The sequence below is a fragment of the Oreochromis niloticus genome, linkage group LG1, assembly GCF_001858045.2.
Source record: "Oreochromis niloticus isolate F11D_XX linkage group LG1, O_niloticus_UMD_NMBU, whole genome shotgun sequence".
Taxonomy (NCBI): domain Eukaryota; kingdom Metazoa; phylum Chordata; class Actinopteri; order Cichliformes; family Cichlidae; genus Oreochromis; species Oreochromis niloticus.
Window position 1 is genome coordinate 14,544,181 of NC_031965.2, and position 22,596 is coordinate 14,566,776.

At 42.2% G+C, this 22,596-nt stretch overlaps 2 protein-coding genes and 1 long non-coding RNA gene across 5 annotated transcripts in view; 2 read left to right on the forward strand and 1 right to left on the reverse strand.

Moving 5' to 3' along the window:
* Positions 1–759: 759 nt before the first annotated feature.
* On the forward strand, positions 760–15,781 carry itgb6 (integrin, beta 6). 3 transcript variants are annotated; one of them, XM_005466834.4, is made up of 16 exons: positions 760–1,932; positions 3,943–4,012; positions 4,346–4,428; positions 4,607–4,805; positions 4,906–5,152; positions 5,285–5,450; positions 5,555–5,716; positions 5,854–5,949; positions 6,204–6,293; positions 7,455–7,589; positions 9,878–10,295; positions 10,383–10,605; positions 11,082–11,176; positions 13,460–13,576; positions 13,659–13,825; positions 15,242–15,340. In XM_005466834.4, the coding sequence occupies exons 2-16, from the start codon at positions 3,958–3,960 to the stop codon at positions 15,338–15,340; spliced, it is 2,352 nt and encodes a 783-aa protein (XP_005466891.1). In that variant the 5' UTR covers positions 760–1,932; positions 3,943–3,957. The 3 variants fall into 3 exon arrangements, with proteins under 3 accessions (XP_005466891.1, XP_019212710.1, XP_013127091.1); XM_013271637.3 differs by lacking the exon at positions 760–1,932 and having other exon boundaries at positions 3,820–4,012; positions 15,242–15,781; XM_019357165.2 differs by lacking the exons at positions 760–1,932; positions 13,460–13,576; positions 13,659–13,825 and having other exon boundaries at positions 3,819–4,012; positions 15,242–15,781.
* LOC102081859 (uncharacterized) lies at positions 1,943–3,710 on the reverse strand. The gene is made up of 3 exons (XR_001224436.2): positions 3,629–3,710; positions 3,296–3,382; positions 1,943–3,018 (listed from the first exon to the last, which is right to left on the reverse strand). It is a non-coding gene; the product is annotated as an uncharacterized LOC102081859 (long non-coding RNA).
* A 957-nt stretch (positions 15,782–16,738) lies between the features above and the next one.
* The window catches only part of pla2r1 (phospholipase A2 receptor 1), a 30,302-nt gene continuing 24,444 nt past the window's right edge, over positions 16,739–22,596 (forward strand). The window contains exons 1-9 of the mRNA XM_019357179.2: positions 16,739–17,428; positions 18,713–19,093; positions 19,178–19,351; positions 19,501–19,665; positions 20,185–20,298; positions 20,643–20,789; positions 21,331–21,534; positions 21,642–21,787; positions 22,145–22,255. Of these exons, the coding sequence (XP_019212724.1) occupies positions 17,281–17,428; positions 18,713–19,093; positions 19,178–19,351; positions 19,501–19,665; positions 20,185–20,298; positions 20,643–20,789; positions 21,331–21,534; positions 21,642–21,787; positions 22,145–22,255 (1,590 nt within the window). The 5' untranslated portion in view covers positions 16,739–17,280. The remainder of the gene's footprint in view (positions 17,429–18,712; positions 19,094–19,177; positions 19,352–19,500; positions 19,666–20,184; positions 20,299–20,642; positions 20,790–21,330; positions 21,535–21,641; positions 21,788–22,144; positions 22,256–22,596) is intronic.

Here is a 22,596-nt window from a genome sequence, read left to right on the forward strand (position 1 = left end):
CACAGTCACCTGACCTAAACCCAGTCAAGGTGGTTTTCGATGAGATGGACCGCAGAGTGAAATGCAAAACAGCCAACAAATGCTCAGCATCTCTGGAAACTCCTTCAAGACTGTTGGAAAACCATTTCAGGTGACTACCTCATGAAGCTCATCGAGAGAATGCCGAGAGTGTGCAAAGCAGCAATCAAAGCAAAGGGTTTCTATTTTGAAAACTCTAACATATAAAACATGTTTTGAAGTATTTTACACTTTGTTTACTACACAATTCTATACGTGCTCATTCATAGTTTGGATGCCTTCAGTGAGAATCTGTAAATAGTCATGAAAATAAAGAAAAAACATTAAATGTGAAGGTGTGTCCAATAATATTGACTGGTAGTTTATATATGTGTACGTATTCTCTTCTTTTTGATTCAAATCAAACAATGGTCCAGCAAAAAAAATAGCATGTAAAATGCTGTGAAACACTATGTGCTCCTTCCTGATTTCTTGTTCTGTTGCATATTTGTCACCCTGCATACATTTTGTATGTATATCATCAAACAAAAATAATAATATTAGACAAAAATAACCAGAGTAAAACCAAAATACAGTTTTTAAATAGTGATTTCATTTATTAAGGGGGAAAAGTTTTCCTTCTGTAAGGTGTGGATTGAATGGGTATTCAATCTAAGTACATTCATACTGATGCACCATCCAGTCAAATATCAAATGAATAATCTCCACTTTATGTTTCAGTTTTTTCCACAGTGAATCAGACTACTGTCAAGAGAAAGAAACACTGTTGATGTACATGTCGCCACAGCTCCTCGGCTTGACCACCTCACATCAGTTTTGTTTGGCAGACAATGGGTATTGTTTTGTCAGTAAGCAGACTTCAAGACCAACAGCGATTCAGACTTCTGGAATGGATCATAATTAGTAACAACCACTCCTGTGACCTGATCCCTTCTTAATCTCGACGCAAACCGCAGCTTATCCTATGCTCAGACGTTTTTATATTTTTTATATGGTCTGCTGAAATATTAATGCTACAAATTTTGTTGAACCCCCTGATGAGGTTGACTTTTTAGCCTCACATTACATGGCATGCTGTGAAATTTGGTAATATGGTGATTATTAGCATTCAGCTCAAGTGCATTTGTTTGTAGACTGTTTAGATCAGAAATGAGGCTCAAAGAAAAGAGTGCGTTGTTGTTGTCTTAACAGTAATAACTTAGGGAAACCTAGAAGACTTAAAGTTATTATTTTTCTCTCTAACATATCCATGTACACCTGCATTCCTACCATACCACTGCAAGAAGGAGGCTGTATTACGCTCTGACACTCCTCTTAGCGTCCTCCTCCTCCTCACTGCAGGAAGTAATTGTAGCAAAACACACACACACAAGCACACACACAGAACCCTGACTAATCACAAGGTCTTTGAGTCAGAAGTGTTGTGATCCAGTTCATAAAGGGTTTAGCCTCTAGAGTGCAACACTAGCACATCAGTCAGATCGACTCTTAATAAAGAAGCTGGATCTGGAGGTCTCACAGCCAGCAGTTGTTACCGTCACTCACTGTCGATGCGGCCTCCCCCTACACACACACACACACACACACACAGGCAAGCTAGAGCTTGTACAAACACCCACACACGACCCCAGAATGCATGCATGCACACATACTTACAAACTTCCAGACACACACACTAACACACGCACGCGCACACACACATGAGCCAAGGAGCATGGGCAGCAGGGTCATCCTAGCGCCATGCTTCATAAAGGGCGCCGTTACAATAGGTTTACTGTTACTCTGCCAATTGCTGGGATACAATAGGACTGAATGTGCTGGGCTGATGCTTCTCCACTTCTCTCCATTTTTCACTTGATGTCAAGGAAGAAAGACTGAGACGGGACAGCATGTTATCAGAGGACAGCCCTGAAGGTGAGTCGGCTCACTGCAGTATTACACTTGAGTATAATGCTGAGAGAAGAGAGATAGAGGAATGAGATCTCTGAATTTGTAAATATTGATTGGCCTGATACTCATTGAGAATGCCACTTTGTGGTTTAAAGAGTCCCATCGGGTTTAAAAAGCCTGAATATCTCTGAAATGCTAGTGAAGGGCTACAGGCTTTAAAGTCATTTTGAGACATGAGACAGTGAGGTGAGGTGCAGAGGCAGTGATGCTGCAGTACACCTCTTACACAGGACAAACAGCAGGGCATGACAGGCTACAAAAGTGGCGTTGGACTGCATCATGTTGAAGAATTCAAAGGAGAGGAGGAGAGGAGTGAAGTGTGAGACAAGGGAAGAATTAAGCTGAAGGAGGCATGAATGAAATGGCAGAGGCTACTGGAAAATATGGATCACAACACAAAGAACTTGGGAGAAGAGAGCCAATGAAAGACAAAAGGAGAAGAGGCATTAAGGGGTGAGAGGGTTTGCTGTAAGAGGAGTGGAGGTGGGGTTTAATTCGGGGTGGCAGATGGGTCTCACAGATTCAGAAGGGGTGTGGTGCTGAATTGTGAGATTCCTCTAACTTGGGACAAGTGGGGATATCTGCACTGCAGCTGTCAATAGTTCAACACCTACTCAGCCACACCCCTCCTCCCCTTCTATTACACACACACACACACTGATCATATTTCATATCTTGCGATAGGCCTGGTTTTCATCGTGAGTTAATCGTCAAGCTGGAAAATTCTTGTGAGAGAATGACACTGACTCATGTTCTCAGAGTCTCTGTGTTAAATATTAACATAACTTCTGTTATAGAGCCCACAGAATAGAGTTTTGAAGGATTTATTTGCTCATGGCGTGCCCAGTCTGCACTTTATTATTCCTCTCCACACACAGTTTCAGCGATCCCATTTGACTGTAGCTTAATTCTAGCTTATTACACTGTAGCAGCAGTGTAATGAGGGTATAAACAATCTCATATTTCAAATCCAGAGTGACAAGGTGCGCCGCCAGGGCCTCACAGAGAACAACAACATTTTTAAAAGAACAGAGACTTCAAGGGGATGGCCTAACAGAAAGAAAGAGAGCACATTCAAAAGCAACATTAGTTTGCTATCATTAGCTCATAACAAGATAGCGTAGCTTAATATGAAGTATTAAGCCACATTTAATGCGTCATTACAACAGAATGTTGTACTTTTACTTCAGTTTCAAATTTACAAGCAATCCAGCCTTAACAAGAAAGTCACTCTCACTTATATAACACAAACACGACTATTTTTTTTAAGGCCATTCATTCTACAGAAACACTGTAACTGATGCAAGGTGGAGCTAATTTTACCTACTTTATATACCGCTGCAGAGTTTAGGCCACTGGTTTCCAACCCTAAGCCAGGGTATCTGCCAAAGGTCACAAAGTCAAATTGAGGAGTCTATATCCAAAAAAAAATATATATATATATATATATATGGAAAAAAAAATATATATATATATATTTCAGTTGAAATAATAAGCTAATTATTTCTAGGAGAAAAATAGGCCTTTTTAATATTATTTATTTACCTATTCATTTGTTTGCAATGCCATTTATTTTTGGCTTCAGGTTACTTTTAACTAAGAATTCCTATTTCCTGTCTTATTCCTTAATAACACACAGACACAGACGGTGGGAACAAACCTGATTCATTAACGAACAGCTAAAAGAGAAGGGGTGACATCAGCTAGCGGTCACGGCCGTTTGCTTGCGGTTTGTTTTCTCCTCGCGCCCGCCTCGCGTTCTCACCTGGACGGAAGTTGACTTAAAAAGGCAGGGCAGGTAGAGGCAGCCCCTCACCTCCTCCTACTCCTCCTCTATCCAGGTGGTGCGAGAGGGAAGCTTATTCTATCCTACTTTTGGCTGAAGAGAGGAGCCATGACGCTGGATAGGTTTCACGCCTGTTAACGCGCTATGAAATAACCTGAAACATTCACCTTGTGTTTCTTATCAACCAGTAACCTCACGGACTCATGGGGCTTCTACTGCTGAGCCTGATTCTCCGGTACTGGATCAACGCCGTGGAAGGTAAGCTGAAGTCCTGGCTTTCTTTTTAAAAGCTCATTTGCAAAGTAGTAGTGACTCAAGAGCAAGTCAACAATGCTGTCTTGGCACTGAAGAGTGGTTGGGATGTTTTATTGTGAGAAGGTATTAAAGTATTTTTAAAATTTGAAACCAAGAATTATGTTACATTTACTACACTGGACTACACATTTACTACTACTAAGGATTAGAATAAACACACAGATTAACATAATCATATCAATAAGTAAATAAAAAATGACACCATAAATGCAGACTTTTTCTAGTGTTGGACTCTGGTCTGTGCTGACAACCCTTACCTGTTTATGTGCTGTGCAGCAGGTTTGTGTTCAGCCGGCAGTACTGTGACTTGTGACGACTGTCTGCAACTCAGCCCTCAGTGCGCCTGGTGCACACAGGAGGTGAGCAGCTATACGAGAATACAGTAACGTTTAAAGTGAAGTAATTTTTTGCAAAAGATCTTCTCATGTTTGCTTCACATGTTGACGCGGATGATAAAGTAATAATCTTTATGGCCTGCTGTAAAACAGCCTGCAAACTGAGGTTTCTACTTGTCACATGTTCCCCTTTGTGTCTCAGAATTTCACAGACTGGTTTTCAGTCACTCAAAGATGTGACACACTGGATGTCTTACTGGAAAAGGGATGCGACAGGGACCAGCTGCAGTTCCCTGTTTCCAAACACCAGATCCTCCAGGATCAGCCACTTGGGAAGAAGATGGGCAGCGCTAATAGCACGCAGATATTCCCTCAAAAAATGTCCCTCAAGCTCCGACCTGGTATGCAGTCCGACATCCTCTGAAGTGACGATTTGTCTTCTGAAGCAGTTTTTTTGAGTTCAGAGAGATAAAACGTGGCCTGATTTTGTTTCTTGCACAGGCAGTGAGGTGACCTTCCAGGTGAAGGTTCAACACACAGAGGACTATCCTGTGGACATGTACTATCTGATGGACCTGTCAGCATCCATGGTCGACGATCTGAAGATGATCAAAGACTTGGGCTCTACTTTGTCAAAAGAAATGGCGAAGCTCACGAGTAAATTTCGAATGGGCTTTGGCTCTTTTGTGGAGAAACCCTTGTTGCCCTTCATCAAGATCACAGAAGAAGAACTGGTCAACCCGTGCAGGTTTACAATAAAATAAAAATCTAGACATGACCAGAAGTTTAGTTCTTTTTGTTTTTTTAAACTGCTCTGATCTCGTAAATCTGACACTCTTACTCTTCTAACGCTTGCTTTTGATGTCTTGTTACATTTCAGCCGTGTAGACGACACCTGCTTACCGACGTTTGGCTACAAGCATGTTTTGTCTCTGACGAGCAACACCAGCAAGTTCAACGAGATAATCGCCGTGCAGCATATATCTGCAAACATTGACGACACGGAGTGTGGTTTCGACGCCATCATGCAAGCAGCCGTTTGTGGGGTAACGTTTCCCATTTCAAGGTTCCAAAGATGCCGGCCGGCCGTTCGTTTGTGACGCCACCTCGCCAACTGTTTTGTTCAAAGCAGCTGTGTGTCTCCTGCTAGGACAAGATCGGCTGGAGGAACGACTCCATGCGTTTGCTGGTGTTTGTCAGCGATGGCAACTCACACTTCGGGATGGACAGCAGGCTGGCCGGTATTGTGATTCCCAATGACGGGCAGTGTCACCTGGATGCCAACAATGAATACTCAAAGTCCACAGTGCATGTAAAACCTGATTTTATCATTTGATTCATGTAGGATTATTATTCTTTATTATTGTTTGGCTTTCTCCTTTAACACTGTGGTAACTCATGGTAAATAATCACCTGAAACCTCTTATAAATGTAACCTTTTTTTTCCAGGAATATCCAACTCTTGGTCAGCTGATTGATAAGTTGGTGGAAAACAACATCTTGCTGATATTTGCAGTGACAGAAGACCAGAAAGACAACTACATGGTAACAGCTCCCTTGTTTTTTTTCCCTGTTAGAAGCGATCCAAACTAGAGAGCTGAATAACACAAGTGTTTGTGAGGTTAGCATATTTATCTTCTGAGTTGCATTCAACTTGTTACAACTGGCCCCGTTTCTCTTCCACACTCCTTTTCATACTGTTCTTTTAGGGAAGATGTGTGGTGATGAGCTTCCCATATTTGTAACAGTGACATTACTGTTTATCTGGTTTTTTTTGTTTTGTTTTCTGTGTCTCTTAGAACTATGCAAATCTCATACCTGGTGCCACCGTTGGAGTCGTGGCGAAAGACTCGCGGAACATCCTGGAACTGATTGTAACAGCGTACAAAGTAAATAAAAGGGCTCGATGATCAGGATGTGCTGGCAGAGTGGATGTGGGGCTGTGTGTGTGTGTGTGTGTGTGTGTGTGTGTGTGTGTGTGTGTGTGTGTATTTTTTTTTTAAAATTAACTAATATTTATGGTGCAGGCACGAAAAAGTATATATAGCAAACTGGTACGTTACTATTTTCATTTTCTCCACCCCTTTGTTATTATTTCTTTTCCTTCTTTTATACTTTCTTCTATCACATTTTCCCCTGTACCACCCAACGCTCTGCATCAGCATGTTGGCCAGCATGTTTCTGCTTGTCCCAACCGTTTCATCTCCTCGCCCCCTCCAAATCTGATTTGCTCTTAACTTCCCCTCCCTCTCCCACACGCTGCCTCTTTTTTCTCTCTCTTGGTCGTTTTCGTTCTGCCCATCTCATCCACCGTGCGTCGTTTTGTAAATCCCCCTTGGCGGAGATGACTGGTGGTTGTGCAGTCCTCTAATTACTTCATCGGTTGCGTCACTTAAACCCACATTTAGTCTCCGCCGCACCAGCAGAGGAGTCCCTGTCATCACAGTGATTGTAGATGTGGTGCTTAACTGGAATGCGGTGCAAACAGGGGACTATTTAGTGATACTGCACAGGTGATGAGTACTTGCACTCACCTGTAATTCTGATGAGTAACAGTGAAGTCTCTTTAGATGCGTTTTATCTACTTAATCCATCCTCAGCTGGGTGTATCCCATAAGTGCTCTGGTTTTCTTCTTCCTTACCAACACCAAAGCCAGGAAGCACACAATATACCCTCTGTTAGCAGTCAGACGGGCCGTCACTGAGTTCATTAGTCAGTCAAGCACACTATTTTCTCAAGCTGAGGTTAGCTGTCACACTTTCTTCAGGTGCTTTGTACAGTGCAGCGCACCTGGGATGCTGACTCACCCCCACAAACAAATTAGATATGAGGTGTCAGGTCAGGTCAATGCAGGGTGAAAAGTATAATTCATCTGACAGCCCTGGAAATCCCACTTCATCTTGACTGAACAAAAGGAAAATCTGATTTGATTTTAGTTAACTTAGTTTTGCTTTTTTTTGCTTTTTTGAAGGAGAAACCTGATCAGTCCGCAGGCTTGCTGCCCATTGTGTTCTCATATGGCTCACAATACACATAATCTGTTTTCCAGGAACTTCGCTCAGAGATTGAACTAGAGGTCCTTGGAGACACGAAGGAGCTGCACATGTCCTTCACAACCATTTGCCCTAATGGAACTATCCTCCCTGATCTAAAACGCTGCTCCAACATCAAACCAGGAGAGACGGTGAGTTGCTGTTGTTTCAAATAGCTTCATTTTTTAAATTTTTTGGAGCGCCTTTCATTAAACTCGCTGTGACAATCTCATCAGACAAGAACAGTTATTAACAATTCTACTGAAACGCCAAACATAACATAAAAAATGTAGATATTTAAGATTAAATGTGAACAAAAGTTGAAAACTTAAAGGAAACTAAACAAAGGCATAAATTCTCACAAGGCATCAGGAGGGCATCATCCCTGGGTCCTGAAGGTAGGAGGGCCCTCTCCTCTAAAATATACTGGATGCTCATAATCATGGTGTTATGATGAAGTGGACATATTATAAGAGTTCCACTATGCCCATGGTTCTGTCTTGTGAATCAAAGCCTAGCTTTTATGCCGTGTACATTTTTCCTCATGAACTGAAACAAGGCTAAATCTGTTTTGAGTTTGTGGGAGCTTAGTTGAAGAAAATAGTGTTAGCGTTCATTCCCACGACCTCTGACCCCGGATGTTGTCCATGGTGCTGATCAAAACGCTGGAATTATGCTATTAATAGTATCGATTATTATTATATGCTTTTTTTTGCACTTGCATCGTGTGTCAGAGAGAGAATGGGATGCTGTGTTTGCTCTGTTGTTATGCCTGTGAAACTAAATATTGGAAGGGACAAAAGACTATTCTAACAGTCAGACAGTCCTAACAGCTCAAGAGTGTCCGGACTGTCTGTCTAACTGTTAGGTCTTTCACTACAGCAGTAAAAGCTTAATTTTAGGGTATGCAGAGAACTTCTCAAGACCTGCAGTGCTTTATAAACTTGTAAAAGTATGTAAAAAACAATCAATACACAGACTGACAGGTGAAAAAATAACACAACGTGCACTCTGCCTCGTCAACACTTATGCCTTAGTTGTACCTGAAGAATTGTTTGGATTGGGTCAGGTAGGAATGTGTTGTGTAAATCTGGAAGATTTTAAGTTGTTTTTTTCAGAGACTAATGTTGATTAGAGGGAGAGCTGGTGAATTTGAGGCTTTAGCACTTGTAACTGATAGGTCAGTCAATATTTCTGAGAGAAAAAAATATCAACCGGTTTGTCTTAACAACGGCAAAACACAAATGCATAAAACACGCTAGGACAGGATAAGAACTTAGATCAGACTAGATGAAACGTATTAATCCCTCGGGTGGCTTCCTCCGGGTAATTCAGTATATGAAGCAACTATCAATAATATCAAAATTAAATAAAACTAAAAGTAGTGTTTTTAATTGAATTTCATTCATAAACATTTTTTTTTTTAAAATGACAGATGGTGTGAATGAATTTTTATATCTGTTAGTTTTTATCTTTTTTTTTTAACCTCACTTCAACCTTTTTTGTCCCTAAACTAAGTACTGAAATTCAACTTGTAAAGGAGCTAGCCATTGTGGAGCGCCTGTTACTCAAACACAGTTCAGAGACTCTCAGAGACACTGTGTCTTACTCAATACTACTACTACTACTACTACTACTAATATTATTATTCAAAATAATAATAATAATAATAATAATAATATATGTTATTTTTAGATGCCTTTTAAAACACTTAAGGACACCTTACAAGTAAATAAATAACAAAATCACAATATGCATGAAAGAAAATATGGACTTTAAATGGAGGGACTATGACTATAAATGGTAAAGGGCGAGAGCTTGCTGATATGCAGTGGTGATGGACAGATTGATGGATGAGGTCAGACAGGAGCCTCTTTGGATTATGATGTTTGCAGATGACATTGTGATCTAGTGACAGTAGGGAGCAGGTGGAGGAAAGCCTGGAGAGGAGGGAGACCAGGCTGAGATGGCTTGGGCATGTGCAGAGGAGGGATGGTGGATATATTGGATAAAGTTAAAGATAGAGGAATAGAGGAACATTGGAAGATAACAGAAGATTCATGGATGTAGTGAAGGAGGACATGCAGAGGGTTGGTGTAACAGAGGACGATGCTACAGATAGGTGAAATGGAGATGGGTGATCTGCTGTGGCGACCCTTAAAGGAAGCAGCTGAAAGAAGAAGAACAGAGGAACTAGTTTACTCACTTTCACCAGCATCAGGGCTTAATGATGTTGTTTAGCTCAGAGTGAAATGCAGTGACCTGCTTCAAATCCAAAGTTTTTCCTCTCTCTCTTAGCTGTGCTGTCTAATACAGATGAAAAAGCCCCAAATTATCAATGGATTTCCTGTGGGGGTCAATAGCGCTGACTTTTCAGAATATTTGCAGTCTGTTCTTAGTTTGATCTTAATTTAATGCCCTCCCTGTTTTTGCTCCTCAGGTAGTGTTCAATGTGTCTGTGGAGCTTCTGGGATGTCTGTCAGGAGTTCGGCACTTCTCCCTCAGACCTGTAGGCCTTCAGGACAGTTTGGAGATAGAAGTGCAGTCCCTTTGTTCCTGTGACTGCCGGCAGCCTCCAAAGTCAGACAGCAGCCAGTGCACTGAGGGTCAAGGGGTTTTCCAGTGCGGCGTGTGCGTATGTCAGCCGGGCTTCCTGGGAGCGCAGTGCGAATGCAATGAGGAGAGCACTTTGTTGAGCAACTGCCTCGCAAACAATGATTCTGAAATATGCAGTGGTCAGGGGCAGTGCTACTGTGGACAGTGTGTGTGTCATGCATCCAGTTTTGGGCGCATCTATGGTCCCCACTGCGAGTGTGACAATTACTCCTGTGTTCGCTTCCATGGGGAGCTCTGCGGAGGTGAGTAACTTCGTGTGAATGCTTATGACTTATTCATGTGTTTTTGTGGAAAGGCTTTTATTTTAAACAAAGATTTCTTGTTTGTAGGCCATGGAGTGTGTGACTGCGGAGAGTGTATTTGTGAAAAGGGATGGAAAGGGCAGTACTGTAACTGCAGCACCAGCATGGAGGCGTGCACATCTGAGGATGGCTCACTTTGCAGCGGCAGGGGGAAATGTGTGTGTGGCCACTGTGTCTGCACTGTACCCGGAGCATCTGGGGACAAGTGTGAGAAGTGTCCAACTTGTGGAAGCTCCTGTACATCTGCAAGGTGAGAGCGCAGTCATTCCAACGCTTCTTTCGGCCGAACAGGGGTGTAATGTCGAGTATTTTGTCAGCGTCACCTCGGTGATTGGTATTTCTTTACCTCAGAGATACAAGATATCGTCTCCTTGCGCCGCGTGATCTGCCTGCTCTTTGGAGTTCAGGCATATCAGGTTCTGGTCCTGTTGTTCACATGTGTCTACACCTTCCATGTAACTTCAAAAGATACTAATGTCCCCAACACAGCATTGAGAGATTTCCTTTCTTCATTGTAAAGCAGCTGTCAGGGCCAGGACCATTTGATACTACTCTTACTGGGGAGGGGGGGAACCCGTGATAGAGAGTGAGAGAAGCCTTGGGAAAAAAGCTGATAAGTGACCACGACTGTGATTTCTCCTTTCACCCCGTGTCAGTGATTGAAGCCTCAAGAAATGCTTGCTGCATCATCTTAACCTTTTGTTTTCCTGCTCATTCCAACACTAGGACCTGTGTAGAGTGCCATCTTCAAGATAAGGATGATGCTGAGTCATGTGATCAAAGGTGCAGCGCTACTACAATTTCCATCAATACAACAGGAGGTAAAGGATTCCCTAATTTACCTGTTGTTACTTTACTTTCATTCAGCTTCTTACTCTAACTCACTGAACTCTAACCGTAACCTAAACTAAACTTACTTACCTAATGGGGTAAATCACTAAATCACCACATACAAACGTTCCCATTTGTCTCTCGTAATGTCGCTCTACAAGGTGCAATCAATACGTTTTCTAACTCTGCCTATAAAAGTCATAAAACCATATCTGCTTTAAGTTCGGCCCTTCCTTATTCACTGTTGTCTTGTTGGAAAGCCCCGCAAAGGTTTTCAAGACTGCTGTTATTTTTAGATCACTCCTCCACTGAGTCAAAAATGATGACCAAACAGTTTGAGTTGCATTTCAAAGAAAAGGACAAAGTCATAGTGAGACTAATCTGGCAAGTTGGGCGGGTGGTGTGGCTAAAAAAAACAGTCCTGCCTTTTCACTATGTTACATCAGAAAGGGCTAGCTGGTATTTAGGCCTTCCCGGTATTCCTGGTTCAGAAACACAAAACAGTTATTCTCTCCCCCAAAGAGAAGGAGGATGTAAGCAGTCTAGTGTCCACAGTTTTCAAGATATCATTTTCAAATATTTTTTTGTTATTGTAGATGTCAATGATAGCTTGAACTGATTTCATTTTGTTGAAAATCGGATCAAGGTGACTCAAAATGTGAAAATCAGTAAAAACTATCACCCACAATTTAATATGGACCGTCTTCAAACTTCACAACAATATACTAGGCCTTGGGGGATATGAGTACCTAGGCTGGCTAAGCATTTGACCTTGACCTTCATTGTCAGTACCCAAGGTCAAAGTTGACCTTGAAAAATTTTGTTTCAAGAAACCACATCAAGTAATATATCAGCTAAAGGACATGCATAGGGCTGTACAACACTTTTTTTTTTTTTAATATGACGCTCTACGAGGTCACAATGATGGCATTAAAGGTTTTAGTATAGCCCTTGCCCTTCAAATGGCGTTGCTTTTTCGAGTGCTTTTGTTCGAGTCCTGTGACACGTTTAAATCCACAGGTCTCTCTGGCTTGATAGTACGATACACTGCAAGCGACGGTATGAAAACTGTGTGAATCCACAGCTAGAAGGAGAGCCTGTTGACTGTTGAGAGAAATTGCTTTTTCACTTCTGTTTGGTTACTTTTTGGAATTCATGTTCACAAACTCGCTGTGGGGTGAACAGCAATTTGACACCTAAATCTGTATGTCAGAGTCTCTTGTATGATGTTCACAAGGAAGAATTTGCAAAACAGGACCTGCTTGCAACTGTCAACGAATGTTTCAAGTCTATGCATGTTAACAATCCTTAGTTACTGGTATTGATTTAAATCAATCAAATAAACCTAGCTGGTTTTTAACTGCCACCAAGAGATACTGGATCTCATGCAGGTTTTAAGTCTATGCAGGTTAACGCCTCTTAGTGGGTAAATGGTAAATATATAGTGCTTTTCTACTGTACCAGAGAACTCACAGTGCTTTATACAACTTGTCTCATTCACCCATTCACACAAGCACTTTTTTCTATGTGTAAGTGCTTTCTAGCCAACATTCATAGATAACCTGCTCTATTTCCTGAGCTACAGGCACCCCCAAGTGGCATTCATTAAAATCAACGAAAGAAAACATATATGACATATTTTGAAGAATGGCCAGGAGCAAAATATTTAAAATAGGTTGTTTTTAACGTGCTAAAATGTAGTAACTCCTCAAAACCAAGCAAAATATATTAAAATCAAATAACATCAAGTTTTTGCCTCCCCGTCCTGCAAGGGTTCTTATTTTTGGTGGTGCTATCAACACAGAGGCCTGCTAAGTTTCAGCCAGGGTCGCTGCTTTGGAGGAATGCTGACCTCCATTGACTCGGCTGTCTCTGTGAAGTCTGCACCCCCTCCTCTCTAACACAACGCCATCCATGTCCTTTCGGGCAGCGTGGGACAATGGGGAACATATTATTTACCTTGTTGTACAGGCAAAGCTATTATGGTGCCTGTGAATAGCCAAAGAACCTGGTCTTCCTTTGTAGAGGAGTTGATTTTAAAGCCGCTATACTTGTGCAAGCTGAGAGGCATATCTGATTATCACAGAGGATTTTCAAGCTTCAGATGTGAAACACAATGGTTCGGTCCACACACACCAGATTCTAGTCTTAGATAATGAAGTCACACTGACAGCACAACAGAGCAGAGTATATCATCTGACATTCTCAGCACAATGTCAAAGGGAAGATGATAGCCTTTCCTTATGGATATGTATGTTCACATTTCCTCACAGATTATGACAAGAGTCCTTCTATGCCATGCACATTTATGATGGAGAATGAGTGCTGGGCGTCATTTAAAGTGGTGGAAGGTGAGACCGACACCACTGCCTATGATCTGCAGATGTACGGTAAGCTTGACACCAACGTAGATGTCTAAAGTGAAAGGTACTCCCGGTGCAAGTCTCATCTCGCTCTCATGTCCTGTCTCAGGATGTCCAGAGCCGCCCAACATCCCCATGATTCTTCTCGGGGTCTCCCTTTCTGTCGTCTGTATTGGCCTGATCCTGCTGGGTGTGTGGAAGGTGTTGGTGTCAGTCCATGACCAAAAGGAGGTGGCCAAGTTTGAGGCTGAGAGGGCAAAGGCAAACTGGCAGTCGGTAAGACCGTGGATGACTTTGCTTTGATTCTTTCTAATATCTTTTTGTTGGGCTCAGATGAATAATTAGAAAGCAAAATAATGTATTAGACATTCATTAGATATTCAAAAGGGCGGACAAAGTCTTTAACAGGGCTTTTCAAAGTCTGATGGTGAGGTGTCTCTCATAACTAAACTGTTCCCACTAACATCCACCAATGTACATCCCGTGACTTGGTAGCTTGTAGAAACACCTTTGGCAGCAATAAATAGAGAAAAAAAATTTCTGTGTGACTTTATCAGTCTCTAAGATCATTGCGGTGGAATTTTAGCCCACTGTGCTTTACAACTTTACAACTGTGCTTCAGGTCATTGGGGCTTGTAGGTATTCATTAATGCACAGTCACCTTTTCCACTCACTATGTGTTTATACACGTCTCTGGGTTTAATCATTAGTTATTATTAATCTCCAGCTCTCTTCCACAGCATGTCTTTCGTCTTATCTTCCTCCCTTCACCCCAACCGGTCAAGGCAGATGGCCACCCTCCCGGAGTCTGGTTCTGCTGGAGGTTTCTTCCTGTTAAAAGGGAGTTTATCCTTTCCATTTTCGCCTTGCTCATAGGACATCGTGTGGTTGTTGGGGTTTTATCTGTTGTATTGTAGGGTCTACCTTACAATATAAAGCACCTTGAGGTGACTGTTGTTGTGATTTGGCACTATATAAATAAAATTGAATTGAATTGAATTGAATTGAAAAGTTACTGTAACAGCATTTCAGGCAGGTTGAGGTCTGGACTTCAGGTCTGGTTTCAGCCATTCTGTTGTAAATTTACTGATCTGCTTGGGATCACTTGGGCCATCTCTCTGAAACTCTAGCTGTCAGAGAGATGGCATCACATTTGACTCTAGAACACTTTGGTATACAGAAGAGTTCATGGTGGACTCAATGACTGCAAGGTGCCCCGGTCCTGTGACTGCAAAACGAGGCCAAATCATCACCCCTCCACCACATTGTTTGACAGTTGGTATGAGGTGTTTGTGCTGATATGCTGTGTTGTTGTTTTTTCCAAATGTGGTGGCGTGCATTACAGCCAAACATCTGCACTTTGGTCTCATCTGTCCACAGGACATTGTTCCAGAAATCGTGTGGTTTGTTCACATGCAACTTTGCAAACCTAAACTGTGCTGCCGTGTTCTTTTTAGAGAGAAAAAGAGGGTTCTCCTGCAAACCTTCCATACTTGTTCAGTCTTTTTTTTTTTTTAACTGTGCTATCATTAACTTTAACATTAAACAAGCTCACTGAGATTTCTGATTTGGGCCAAATGAGCTTCAGGCAGTTTGGAAGGTTCACAGGACTAGTGTGTTGTTGGTTTTGATGTTTCTGTGGCATTTGTAAAAATCTAAAAGTCATTGTGTTCTTTCTTTGTTTTCTTTCAGGGGACCAACCCTCTGTTCAGGAGCTCGACATCTACATACAGAAATGTAACTTATAAAAGTGCACAGAAAGAAAAGACTATCACAATGAATCACTACTGATGACGAACTGGATGCGTCTGAGTGCACTTAAGTCTGTGAGTTTGTGTGTGCATGAGACAGAGAATAGTTTTTGTACGAATCCCTGTGTTAATTCAGAGATGTCCTAGCACAGCAGACAACACTGTGAACAGACGAACACTGCGAGATGAATTTGCTGCTGTAGAAGTGCACTGTACTGTCAAACACTGGACATTTCTATTGCATGGCCCTATATGTACTGCAACTTGGAACTTGGAAAGGAAAAGTCTACACTACAAGTGATCTACTACTGAATGAAAATGTATAAATATACAGGTGTAAGAAATGTTTTTTTTGGTAATAATGTGTCTATTGTTTTACTGTAAAACAAGGCTGAGCCTTTAATTTTAATAACTGTTGTTCTGAGTTTTTTTAATGGTATGTGGCACATAATTAAAGTTGGATTTGGCATTTGTGAAATGACTCCTCTGCAATTCGGGTTTTAATTGCAGGTTACAACACAGTTCTCACAAAGAGTGAGTAGACTGATTTGATTTACCTGCGAGAAACAAAATTTGAAGTTTGTTTTGCTTACAGTGGGATCACTCAGTGCTCAGTATTTCCATTTCCTAACAAGGCAACTTGCTCTGGATACTAAGGCTCTTTGTTCAATGTGTGTCAGTTTGATTACTTGTTTGCAAATCTGACTGAAATTGCAATAAGCTAGGGTGCTTTATTTATCCCCACAGATGGGAAATTCCGTTCACACACAACCTTTATCAGAAAGGAGCAGGTTTCATAGGGATGAGGGGATGGGCAACGGGGATGGAACAGAGGAGGATTCAGCGCAAATAACCAAAGTGATGTTGATCAAGAAGGACTCAAGGTCTCACAGTACAGAGGCTCTTGCTGTCCCATAGGACAGGGAGACCAGGAAGGAGACAGAAGTGATGGTGATTCAAAAGACAAGGTGGAATTTGAAGGCGAAAGCAGGAATAATCAAGCAAACAAGGCCACTGTGTGCATGTGAGCTCAATGAAATAAATAATTTGCTTATAAATCAATTAAAATACAAATTCCAACATGATAATGATAAACAAAAAGCTTAACCGCACCTTATGGGGGGGGGACCCAAACGTAGGATAAAATACAATAGTGCAGATACATGTGAATCCCAACATAAATGACTCAATATCCTAAAATAGGCCGAGGAATCCTATCATGAAAGTAACACCAATCCAATACATAAAAATAATTGCATAAACTTCACATAGAGAGTTGTTAAAAGTTTTGAGAGATCCTTGCCATACAGGGTGCAATATAAAACATATTTTAGCAGCAACTGCTGTTTTAGGTGTTTTTAGCTATTCCAAAGTTGTGAACCTTTACAGGTCACACCAAAACTTGTACACTTAAGTTTGTTTGTTTTTTAGGTGTTTACACGTTACATTGGGACAAGCATACAAAGTCTTTTGTTAACTCTAAATACATTATACATAACAGAGGCAATATAAAAGATAGATTTGCTTAGCATAGCCTAACTCCAGAGTACTTGTTGATATCTGGGTGCCTGTCCAAGACATGACACAGCTGTAGGCTACAGTTTGCTGTGTGTAGTTTACCTGAGAGCAGCCTGTTCATAGTCATGTACTTTACACAGCCTACAGAGAAACTGTCTGTCTGCCCTCTGTCTGTTTTTTTTCTTCGGTCAGGTCTAAATACAGACTTGTGGCTCTGCCCCAGCGAAAACAGTCCTGAGCGGCAGGAATGCAGCTTCCAGGCCGGACAGCAGCGGCTCCTCCGTCAGACGTGACGTCGCTGCTTCCCCGCTGAAAACCAGACTCCAGAGGAAGTTTTTCTACGAGGGGAGGAAAGAAAGAAAGAAAGAAGAAGGAAAAAAAGAAACCCCAAAACACCCCCTTCGCCTCTGATCTTCGGAATGTGCGGACATTGGCTCTCCAACGCTGCACCCCGCTGTCGAAATGTTCATCCAGTTGTGCCGCTGCGTGGACTCCGCGCCTGTTCTGGCGATTATTTGCGTGACTGTGTTGTTGGCGAAAAGCTGTGTGTGTGTCACTGAAGACGAGGACGATGAAGTCCTGGAGAAAAAACAGCTCGTGGAGTTTTACAGTAAGTTACCAGCTGGTCCCTTAGTATAAGTTCAATGGCCAACATGATGGGAAGGATGTAGTAGTTCCCTTTTTTCTTTTTTCATGAAGATGTTGTTTAACATCAGGGAATTGTGCATGGAGGGGGTGATCTAAAGACTCACCTAAACTCTCCTCAGGTCTGGAAAGAGGTCTGTGGACCACAGTTTGAACCCCACAGCTGCACCAGGCTCACATTTCTTGCTGTTTTTTACTCTCTTTCTCCCCCCCTCCCGTGTGTGTGTGTGTGTGTGTGTGTGTGTGTAATAACAGGCAGCTCAAGAGCAGCATGAAAACATTTCCTCTGCCTGTAAATTAATTTTACGTGGTCTTCTTTTTTAATCTCCTAGAAAGCAACAGATTGCTGAATACTTGAAAACATGTTGTGAATAAGGAAAAATATGTTTTTTTTTTACCCCCCAGTAGCATGCAGTCTGTTTATTATGAGCACAATAGGTCAGTCAGTCATTCGAGTGATAAGCAGTTGGGTTTTTGTGGAAAAATGTCAAACATTCACCTTTGCATGTGTGAGAATGTGCTGATTTTCTCCGTCTTTTACCATCTTACATCCCCGCGTTTTAGAGAGCTCTGCATCATATTGGCATTTTCCAGCTTCTAAAATGTGAAGATCTGGGCATGTTTAAACAATGAATTAATCAAAAATATCTGCAACCTACTGAACTGCAAGGAAAGTTATGAGCAACAACCCCAGTTTGCTCATATTTGTTCAGATCAGCCCATGTTCTCGTCCAGAATGCAATCAAATACAGTGTGCACATTAAAAACGCAGAGAAAGAATATCTGGACACTGAAAATGCCATTTTGGTGATGGATGTGCACGCCAGCATCTTTTTTTTTTCAAACCAATTGAGCAATGTAAATTCTCAGCAAACAATTTTAGTTATTTGTTTTAGATCTGGTAACATATATTGCTGATTTTCTTTGTCTGTACAAACTAACGAGATGCAGGAAGAGATGATTCCTCACAGTCTTTTCATCACCGCTGCTTGGAATCATCCTCTCTCTTTTGTTTGAGTATCCAGTTACAAAAGACCATGATTTATTTCTAAACACAAGTCCTTCCTCGAGCTTTGCTCTGTCACATATGGAAATGTGGAAAAGCATGTCTTTGTACTTTACTTTTTGAACTGGTTTTATCTCTGAAGCTGAATGCATTCCCTGTTGTTTACGGCACACGTTCACATGAATTGCCCCACATTGCCTCATTTTATCTGCTTCTCCACATCTCTCAATCACTTCCTACCAGAGAAAGGTCTGTTTATCCTGGAGAGTGAGCCGCTGAAGCAGTGCATCTCAGTGAATCGCTCGAAACTAGTGCTGGAGGACTGCGAGCGTCCGACGCGCCGCATGCTGTGGAAGTGGGTCTCCCAGCATCGTCTCTTTAATCTGGGCACCAGCGCGTGCCTGGGACTCAACATTTCCAACTCGATGCAGCCCCTCGGGATGTTCGAGTGCGATGTGTCCCTCCCTGTGCTGTGGTGGCGCTGCAGCGGAAACACGCTTTATGGAGCGTCCCAGTGGAGGGTGACTGTGGTTCGAGGTTTAGTGGTGGTAAAGAAAAACATTTACCATCAGTGGAAGAGGTACAACACTCCCAGAGAGGGTCCCTGCTCATATCCATATGAAGGTAAACAACCCCGAACTTCCTGTGTGCCTTGTCTGCACAAGATATTTCTGACCTCAAGTGAAACTCGGCATGTTTTGTTTATAGATATCCACACTTTGTTGGGGAATGCACATGGAATGCCTTGTGCCTTTCCTTTTAAATACAACAACCAATGGTACTCTGAGTGTACTACTGAGGGGCGTGAGGACCATCTTCTGTGGTGCTCAACCACCCCTCGCTACGATAAAGGCGAAAGATGGGGCTTCTGTCCAGTGCAAGGTAAAGCAGACACACAGACGCACCCGTGCAAGACAGGAAGACAAGTCATCACAGGCCGTTGTTGCTGCGTGCTCATGTTATCTTCGTCACGCCTGGTGACCCACTTTACCTTTGTGCTTATCAGTTTTCATTTGTCTGTTTTTTCATAGTTTCCAGTTGTGAGCACTTCTGGGAGTCAAACCAGGAGTTGGGTGCATGTTACCAGTTCAACCTGTACACTATCATAACCTGGAGTCAGGCGCTGTCTACCTGCCAGGCCCAAGGTGGAAATTTGCTCAGCATCACCAGCCTGGCAGAGCACAAGTATATCAGAGGTACCGCGCATGTTAAAAAAGACACTAGAACAGTTTTTATCTAAGATGAGTGCCATCCAGCGTGGTCTTCTGCTGCTGTAGTGCTGTGCATTCATAGATGCTCTTCTGCATATCTTTGTCGCAGTTACCTGTGTTACTCTTGCCTTGCTATGAGCTCAAAGCAGTCTCTGCTGACCTGTGGAATCACCAAGGCATTTTCATCCAAACATTCTCGTTAAACTTACAGATGCTGGTAGATTAACGGTTAAAATATTCAATCCCGCCCATCTGGCACAACCAGCCATGACATGTTCACCACTAAAATTACCTTTCGTCCCCATTCTGATGGTCTTCGTGACCATGTGTACATGCCTAAATGCATTGAGTCGCTGCCATGTGATTGGCTGATTAGATAGTTGCATTAACAAGCAGCTGAACCGGTGTACCTAAAAAAGTGTCACATGAGTGTATATTCAGTTATGTCAGAAGTGTATTTTGAGAACTACTACAACACGTTTCTGTGTTTGCATCTTGTGGTAGATCGAATGGCGAGCGTTGGGGCGATGGTGTGGACCGGGCTGAACCACATTAAGGATGGGCATGGATGGCAGTGGTCTGACGGAGCCCCTCTGTCACTGGTGAATTTCACCACAGGTACTGACTACTGGTTTATCCAGGACCAAGTGAGAGGGAAATTTAAAAAGTACCCCACATTTTCACTAATGGGAATATTAGAAATGCCTCTCCAACAAAGGCAAAAAGAAGCAATTTTATCATGAAAGTAAAGCATAAAAGACTTACTTTATAAAACCTATGTTATAGAAGTTTCATCTAAACTAGTCTTTTCATCTGATGTACCTCCACAGCTCTGTCAGGACTTAAACATCCTTCCTTCTTAACACTTTAATGTTTAAATATGTCTAGTTGCAAAACTTTAACTTGTGTAACTGTTGAGGAAATAAAGCCAACAAAGCCTTTTTTCCATTTGTGCCCGTCAGATCTCCCAGCCAGCCCGCTACAGGACAATAAGCAGTGTGGGGTGTACTCAGGATTCGAGGGTCACTGGCAGAGTCTATCCTGTGAATCTGCTCTGCCTTACATCTGCAAGAAGACACCTAATGACACCCGCGGAGCTGAGCCATTAGGTGAGAACATGTTAACGCACAGGCGACACAAACATACTGGAGACCTCTCTGCATCCTTGGAGGTATCTTACACAAAACAAGCTGTGCTGTGCCCTCACATGTCTGAACCCCCAAAATCCAGTTTGTTTGACTTACGTGATCAATGCATGCTTGTGAAAGTAAGGCCAGCTGCAGTTCAGCTGGACTCTGGCACACTGTGTATGACTCTATCCATGCCCCAACATGGATCTCAGATGTTTCCACAGCCATAGCTGCATCTGTAAATATTGCTTTTTTAAGTAAGAAATAAAACAAAAAGTATAGGGCAGTGAGAGTCCAAGCCAGGGGAGGAATGTGGACAGGAAACAGTCGTGCTTGAGCTCAGTACAAGGCAGCTGCGTCCAGTGTGAATATGCCCTTAGAACGTGACTCGGCAGCTGCACTGCACCTGCGGACCGAACCTTTGGCCTTCCTCTGTGTTGAACTGTTGGCGGCTAGATCAAAAATAATGTCTGCAGCTTTTAATATTCTGGTCTGGCTTATGTCTCCTTTCACTTTGCAGAGAACTGGCAGTATATCGATACCGAGTGTGCGGATGGCTGGTGGCCTCACAATGGTTTTTGCTACCGGGTGCTGCCAGAAGCAGAAGCAGGAAGCTGGGAGGAGTCTTCTCAGGAATGTCATTCTTACGGGGCAAATCTCACCAGCATCCACTCCTTATCTGAGGTGGAAATGCTGGTCAACCTCCTGGCTAACTGTAAGGAGCGTTATGCAACGCAGATATTTCGTGGTGTGTTTGTTATCCACCCTAAATGCTAAATTCTACGGTGTGTGTGTGTCCTCATATTTGACAGATTCTGGGGGGGAGTACAGAGATGTGGATTGGACTTTGGAAACAGGCGTTATTGCCAGCTGTAGAGTGGTCTGATGGCTCACCAGTAACTCTCACTCTCTGGCACCAGTATCACCCTCTTCATAACCTGACGGATGGAACACTGTGTACTAAAGTGGACAGGAAGGTGGGAAACCCTGTTTTGGTGTAAGAATTTACAAAAAAATCTAATTAAATGAAATGTTAAATATGCCCACTTCTAGCCTTTTATTATTACCAACAGTTGAACAAAGGATATTTCACCCTAATCTATTACCAGGAAAAGTGCCAATCTCATTTTTCAGTAGCTGAATGCATTTCCATCAGACTCCATTAAAGCAGGTTTTAATGGACTCATGATTAATAAGCTACAGAAATAGCCGCCAATTTATTTTTTGTCAATCAGCTAATAAATTAACCATCTAATTATGTCAGGGTTAATCACTTTATAATGTTTGTATGCATTCATCATGGAACGCATCATCTTTGAAAACGTCTTTCACAGAGTGGCAACTGGCTGCTAGCGTCATGTGACGAGCGACTGCCTGCTGTGTGCAGAAGAGAGAGCCAGAATGGCGTTCAGCACCGTGGAACCTGGGACGAGGGCTGTCCTGAGGTATGGAAACAAGTATACCCACAGACACACACAAGTCCAAATGTGCTATTTCTTTGAGCAAGATAAGAGAAATCATCTTTTGGCAATATCTGAGCTTTGAGCTTTGTCACATTATATGACGGCATGACACTAAAGCGACCTCTGATAAACATTTACTCACAGCAGGGCAAAGCTGAGAAATCCAAAGAAACATCTACAAGGCTTAGGGTTAGAACTGAACCATTATGGTACTTGTCTGTACTTTTAAACGTGAAAATATTGCTTTTTTTCCAGTGAAAAATAGCTATATAGTTTCAATAATACTTGTGAACATTGTAAAAATTAATATAGTCATTAGTATT

Bases quoted from the DNA above. Each gene is read 5' to 3' on its own strand.
- itgb6 (XM_005466834.4), top strand. From the start codon at position 3,958: ATGGGGCTTCTACTGCTGAGCCTGATTCTCCGGTACTGGATCAACGCC. The intron at 4,013-4,345 runs GTAAGCTGAAGT...TGTGCTGTGCAG, and splicing joins CTGGATCAACGCCGTGGAAG to CAGGTTTGTGTTCAGCCGGC. The intron at 5,153-5,284 runs GTTTACAATAAA...GTTACATTTCAG, and splicing joins GAACTGGTCAACCCGTGCAG to CCGTGTAGACGACACCTGCT.